General features: G+C 37.6%; 1 protein-coding gene across 2 annotated transcripts in view; it reads left to right on the forward strand.

Moving 5' to 3' along the window:
* The window catches only part of LOC111325449 (uncharacterized), a 7,180-nt gene extending 365 nt beyond the window's left edge, over positions 1–6,815 (forward strand). Inside the window, exons 3-9 of one of the 2 annotated variants that reach the window (XM_022929257.2) lie at positions 1,818–1,904; positions 2,442–2,612; positions 3,408–3,567; positions 4,459–4,631; positions 4,999–5,293; positions 5,442–5,623; positions 5,865–6,815. In XM_022929257.2, coding sequence (XP_022784992.2) covers positions 1,818–1,904; positions 2,442–2,612; positions 3,408–3,567; positions 4,459–4,631; positions 4,999–5,293; positions 5,442–5,623; positions 5,865–5,969 — 1,173 coding nt within the window. In that variant the 3' untranslated portion in view covers positions 5,970–6,815. Of the gene's footprint in view, positions 1–1,817; positions 1,905–2,441; positions 2,613–3,407; positions 3,568–4,458; positions 4,632–4,998; positions 5,294–5,438; positions 5,624–5,864 lie in introns of both variants that reach the window. The other variant, XM_088736003.1, reaches the window with a different exon arrangement.
* The last annotated feature ends 358 nt before the right edge of the window (positions 6,816–7,173 follow it).

Consider the following 7,173-nt stretch of genomic DNA (forward strand, 5'->3'; position numbering starts at 1 on the left):
GCGTTTATCAAAACCGAATTTTAGTTCTCCGAGTACCGTAGCATGAGTGGAGTAAGACATTTGTCCAATTCTGATTGAAGTTGCCAGGTGTGCTCTAAGATAAATGAGGAAGTCTTTCAACGCGAGATCAAGTTTCTTTTCAAGTTTTAATGAATCGTTCACTGTGCAAGAGATGCGCGGAAAACTCCAGAAAATGTACATACTTGATGATTTGAAGTTCTAGTAATGAGGAAATCTTGGCAGGTCTTTACAATATCCACACTAGCGTATCTGACAATTTCTCCATGCGGTTGGCGTAATGCATGATGACTTCACATAAGGTTTTATTGCATTATCCTGGCTTTTAGTCGATGTGTTTTGCTCAGTTAATTACTCCAAATCACAGGTGAAGTATGAATTGATTTACTGATCTGGGAAGTATTTTAACGGAGACACAAACAAAGTGTTCATGGAACAAATTCAATACAAAATATTTTGGTATTTCTCCTGTTTGGTTTTACTAGTTTGATTAGACAAATCATTATATTTCTTGGCTCTGTAAACAAGTTATGATTAATTTATTAATTTTATCAGGGTATTAACTTCTTGCAGGCATATTGTTTTGGAAATTTATACAATGACCTAATATTTTTAATTAATTTATTTTTAAATGGCTGGGTTCTACTGAGCTCAACCCAATCAACTTAATTTGAGGAGGTCTCAGAACAGACCTTTTTCCAACTGTTGTGGTTAGAAACACAGTAACTCTTGGGAAAAGCAACTTCAATACTACTTCATGGTGGCAAGTCAAAGGAAGGCAATGCAATGGATAGTTTGCATTACATTGCACCCTTCATTCTCAAGAAATTTAGAAAGGAAGGACTGTTGCAAATGAGTCTGTATGTGTGAAGTTTGTTTGAATTACAACCTTTCCCTCTAGTCTACTTAAACCTAGAGATATAATTCATATCTTGCTAGCCTCATTATTGTAGTCCACACTGTAATTTACCTTACCATCTAATTTTTTTTTTTTTTCTGATCTGATTTATGATCCTTCATTCTTGGGCTATAGATCCGACTTGAAAAACTCTACCTGTAACTTACAATACAGACCTTCAACTCATTTAGTTAGAAGTATCTATTTGAAAAAAAAATTGATGTACACCACCTTTTTGTATTCATGGACATGTACGGTGTTTGTGCCGATATCTATGCATGTTGATTCTGTCAGCTGGAGCTTGTCACTCTCTTATAAAAGCTTGTATAAATGACCGTGATTGCTATTCATGCCTTTTTGAGTTTTCTGATATGGTTTGATGCCAGTTGGAACAGTTCATCGACTGAAACATTTTTTTCCCCAGCTCAGCAGAAAACAATCCCACTATCCTAGAGTGGTTGTACTAGAGGGTCTGAACTTGTATCTTAAATTACTATAATTTCAGTTGAGTGAGGCATGACAGCAGTTTAGTGACCATTTTTTGACATTAAAAATGTGTCATTGTTACATCATCCAACTCCAATCCAGTGGCAATGTGTCATTTGACTCCTTTTGATAAGCTTTCATGTATGATAGTTGGCGATGCTGAGCTCTTAGGATTGGGTTGTCATTGCAAATGAGGAAGGTTGCCTGTAATAACACCATTACTAAATTTTTTCTGCACCTCTTTCAACTGACAATTGTTGTAATAGCGTAATGTTATCGGTGTAGAGTTGTTACCCCACTCTACCAACCAACAGCCAGTTGCAACTTGATTACCCACTTTTTACTCTACTGTCTTCAACGGTAGAGAGGTTCTTATTAGATTGTTTGGGTCCTGAATCTGATTGTGTTCTTTCAGCTTGCAGTTGGTCAGTTGAATCAAGTTGAACAAAATTTGGAATTTGCCAGGGATTTGCAGAAGAACATCACTCAGATTTGTAATGAGGTAATTAAACAGAAATGTGTTCAATGTCATGTATAATGCAAATTGCGTGTGGTACTCCTTTGATTATTGAAGGTGTCACCATGGAGTCTTGTATAGCCTGAAAGAAAAACAGGACTTTTAGTTAGAACACCAGCCTTTCTTAACCTGTTGGTCTGGCCAAGAAGCAACTAGCATCTAATTTATCTTAACAATATCACCTCTCAATGAGACATTAAGCCAGCAAGAATAAGGAAATATCACCTACTAAAGACCATCTTGATTGTTAACAAATTCTTGTTGTCAGCATCTCTGGAAATTATAAAGAAAAACACAGAGACAAGGCTGTGGTCTAGCAGTGCCTGGTGGCCCCTGGCGCCTTACTTTTGCTCTTGGGCAACTCAGGATTTCTCTTTTTTTTTCATACAAAGCATATGCTGGGCACCCTGGATTTCACGGTTTCAAAACACTGGGCTCCATTCAATTTTCCTTAGAGCACAGCCTTGCAGAGAAAATACATAATGATATTAGAGTTAAAGGTTTGGTGTTACTTTATTACAGCACCAAAAACTCCAGAAGAAGCTTGCCAAGCGTGATCAGGCAGCCCAGGCTGCGGCACAACGTGATGGTGACATCACCAAGGTGTGCCAGGTGTTGGAGTTGCAGTCATTGATGGACAATCTATCAGAAGATGTACGGGTGGACTTTTTAAATGGCACCAATGGTGCTTTGGTAAGCTAAAAGTGCAAATCTGTTTTACATTTTAGTTTGTGGTTAAATTAAAAGGTCTTGCTTTGCACTGGTTAAAAAACTAATTTAATCCTCCTCTTTATTAGTTTTCCACTAAATGGGTTTTAAAAACTAATTGCAATCAATACTAAATCAAAACTCAAAAACTTTAAAATGCATCTCAATCCTAAAAAACACCACTGAGAAATTCCTTTAAATGTCTATTGAAGGTTGGCCAATTGACACATTCTCTTACTTCACCTGGGAGAGAATTCCAGAAACTCGTTGCACGATATAAAAATGTGCATTGCCCAGAAGCTGACTTAAAAGCTGGGATATTCAAGTTATGCTTATATCTGGTATTACAATCATGAACGCAAGCACGTGTCTTAAATCTATGACATAGGTAGCTGGGGGCTAACCCCTTGACACATTTGAATGCTAAATTCCAATTGTGTATTTAAGAAAACTGGATATGGGTAATTTCTTGAAATTTGCTTTTCTAAAGCTGTGCAAACAATTGTGACGTTAACAGGGTGGTCTCTTCTTAACAAGATTCTGTCTCTCTATATCCTTACTGCCTGTCATACGATTCCCATGATGTTAGCACAGAGAATTTTGTAATGGATCAAGTGATAATCCCTTAATTGATCCTTTTCTTAATTCTCATCACTTGTCTGCTTGGTACTGTATTAATGTTGTGAGGAGAAATTCTGTCTTGGTCAGCGTTAGGAGTTAAACAGACCCCTGTCTGTTTTCTGTTCTTTTTAGAGCCTTGATTTTAACTGAATCTTGTAGGTGGTGTCGGAGGAGAGTTTTGTCCAAATTGATGAGTTTTACAAGTTGATAACTCCTAGTGCTGATGCTGAGGAACCAATGAAAGAACAGCAAATGGCTGCTAGTCTTCACATTGTGAAATTTCTTGAGGGAAGCCCGGACTCAGTTGTGGACACAACATGTATCCGTCATGGTTTTATTTAAGGATTCCATGTTAAACAAGTTAAAGAAGTTTTTGAACAGCCTTGAAGCATTATTGGAATCTGGAGTTCAGTAATAAGGCTTTACTGCTAGATGGCATTCTCAGACTGCCTCAGTAGAGGAAAATAACAATGTGGAGAAGGGGAAAAATGGCGGAGTTGTTCAGAAACTTGAAAGGCTCCATCAGATCCATAGTTAACAATACTTAGAGAAGATTCCACAAGGGATTCTCTGAACATAAATGTGCAATCACTTATACAATAAGCTGAATTTTGCACACATTTTGATTGGTCACTACTTTTGAACTATGAGAGGATAGACCCATAGACGACATCACCATAAACAAATTTTTTGCTTCATTATATAAAACAAGTAGATTCCATGTCGCCACACCAACAGATGTCAGCTGCACATGGTGTGCTACATTTTTTGTTCTTACTGCATTTTGACATCATCTCAGATCTATTGCTGAGAAGCTGGGCAGCATGGAATGTATTTGTTATCCTAAAAAATTTTTACTTCTTGTGAAACTAATAATACAATTTGGGTGCAGGAATCAACATGGACATGACTTTAAAGTGGCTTTCATCTCGTGAGGTCACAGAAATCTATTAGTTAAAAAAGTGCAAAGTAGCAGAATTCTATAGGTCAAACAAAGTAAATATCCTGCATAAAGAAATGTGACCAAAAATCTTTTTTGAACGGACCTTAAAAATGCTACCTAACCCGTTTGGTTAGCATAATGAAAAGGCTTTGACACCAGAAAGATCATGTATTGTCCATTATTTTTTTTAAGAATCTTTTATCAACCCTTCCTTCTGAAAAGTCGTAGATCTGTTTAAATCAGGCATCTTCCCTTAACTTTGATCAGACAAAGCACTCAATGAGCTGGTTACATCAATCAAGAAATGTGATTACTTTGAGCAGTCACAAGGCAATGATGACAATGATGAGGAGGAGGAGGAGGAAGAAGAAGTTGCCGCTGAGGGTGAAAATAATGAAGATCAAGAAGGTTCAGGAGATGATAACACCACAGAGACCCAGGTGAGCCTTTCTTTCTATTTGCATTTTACCTTTTCGAGCAGAAACTAAAATCATCTTGATTGAAGAAACTTCATTAGATTTTTTTGACAAAATGGCAATCTCTATGGTAATGAATCTTGTGTTCTGAGTCCAGTTTTTAAAATTAGGATTTAAAATTGTGAATGACATTGTCTCTTACTCTTTCTTACCAGAGACAGTGAAATTCACATGCCTCAGTTTTGGGATACTGTGAGGACCTTGAGGTCATTTTATGAAAGCAGTTGACCATAATCTCTATTGGTTTACAGGTGTAATAAGTAAAGCAAGTTTGGAAATGTCACTTTTGTAATGAACATTTCATTGTCTTATTATTATTCTTATTTTGTAGAGCCAGACAGTAGAATCAGCAAATGGACCCTCAGATACTCAAGTCAATGGTGGAAACAATACAGCAACAAAAGTGAAAGAAGGTGGAAATGTAGCAATGTTTGTCTCAAATGAACATGGTCTGAACTTCCTCAGTGAATCAGAGGTTGAATCTAAACCTCCAGCTCCTGCAGAACTGCCCCCAGCTCTTGAGAAACAGAGTGAACAAGCTCCACCTGAGAACAATGCTAGTAGAGATGAAGGATGGAAAGATCCGGGGGGTGAAGGAACACCAGGTAATCAAGGGGATGATGCTGGTAAGTGGAATACATTAATTTTTGTATTTACCTTACTGCGTAGATGAATACTTTAGGAAAGAAATTATAATCTTTGTAAGTTAACTTTGGTTAAGTGTACCCCTCCTCCTCACTGGAAATTTATACTAAGATGGGCTTTATTCAGCAGGTTTTGACACGGTGCATCATTCAAATGGATTTTCCCGTGGAGGACGTGGAGGAAGAGGTGGATTCCGCAGAGGTGATGGTTACAATCGTAGAGGGGGCCCACCTGGTGAGAGAGGAAACAGGCGTGGCAGAGGAGGATATGGAGGACCTCCTCGTGGTGGAAGAGGGGGATATGGACAACAGGTCTGTTCTTATTTTTCTTGCTTTATGCCTAAGTGTGGTAAAAAGAAGTTTCATACTACAGATTCAAAATGATATTCGCCAACAGTTATAAATTTGGATGTTCCATCTGAGATGGACAGTTACTGATAGCTAAGTTTTGCAAACTTTTGTCAAGACAGCATACTAACAATGTGGCAACTCTATTTCCTCTGGTTAATTTGTTTATTTATCTGGTAAAGATGATTGTTTTGAATTCTTTTAGGACCATAGATATGGAGGACCTTCTGGAAGGGGCTCTCGTGGTGGACCACGAGGAGGCCCCAGAGGGGATCGTGGTGGACGCCGTGGGGGAGGACCCCCACAGTAGATACTTCTTTTTGGGATGACATAAAATTGCAACTAAACTTCATTGAGTTAGGAAGATTTTGATGGAGCTTTTGGCATAATGTTACAAGAACTGACCTAGTTACAAGCTTTTGGACCCTGTGCATGCAACAAGTGTGAAACTGTCAGGCCTATATGATAGTTGTATAAAAAAAATGATGGGTAAAGATGAACAATAAGAGTCTGGCACGCAACTTCTCACTCAGACACCTTTATTACCAGTGGATTCTGGCAGACATTTTCCATTTAAAGATAACTACTTAAATGACAGGAATATTCAGAAAGATATAAAAATATTCCTCTTCGACTGCAACAAGTGTTTCTTTATGAAAGCTATTGACTTCTACAAAAACAGCATAAAAAGTGGTGGAATGTGCAAGCAATGAAAACTGTTTCTCCTCAAGTGTTCAAAGTATAAAAGCAGAAGGATAGACTTGCTAAAAAGAATCAAACTGCAAAATGTTGATATTTGATATCACCCTTTGAAAAACACTTATCAGCCAGGAATCTCTGGATGCATTGTTGAGCAGCAAGATGGACTAAGAGATATAATTATTTAGAGACTGTCCGTTGTAATCAGGCTGAGTGATTCCACAGTTTGAAAGTGTTACCTTCTCCCCCCCTCCCCTCCTCCCCCCTCCCCCTCCCTTGTTGTTGTTGTTGTTGTTGTTGTTGTTGTTGTTGTGATTGTTTTGTGTGTTTTGCAGAAGCATTTTAACACAATTTGTGCTTCTAGTGTTTTGATCAAAATAAAAGCCGGGTATGAAAGGATTTCCCATTGACACGAGTATTGTAATTTAAAAATTAAAGTCATAAAAATGTAAGTGCATTGAGGGATGTTGTCTGGATTACTTTTGTCAATTGGGTTGTTTCATTTGTAGAGTAATGCTGATGTTCCCTCAAAAGCTGGTAAATTCTAAGGAATGTATTTCTGATCATGTTTGCCATTTGGTATTCCAGCTGCTTCAAACATACCTTTTTTTGTACGAGTGTCTTTGATTGATGAACTTAAACGGTCATGGTTTTAAACCTTTTCTCCTGAGATCTCAGTATTGATTTTCTGCTATTTTACACGCATTTTTATTGTTAGCTTTAAAATTGTCATCAAATCAGACCTAATCCTCAGTATACTGATGTCATAAGGGTGAACACTTATCAGTCATTGATGAGTGTTGCAATTAAGATCC

This window comes from Stylophora pistillata, chromosome 10 (assembly GCF_964205215.1).
Source record: "Stylophora pistillata chromosome 10, jaStyPist1.2, whole genome shotgun sequence".
NCBI classification, from domain to species: Eukaryota; Metazoa; Cnidaria; class Anthozoa; order Scleractinia; family Pocilloporidae; genus Stylophora; species Stylophora pistillata.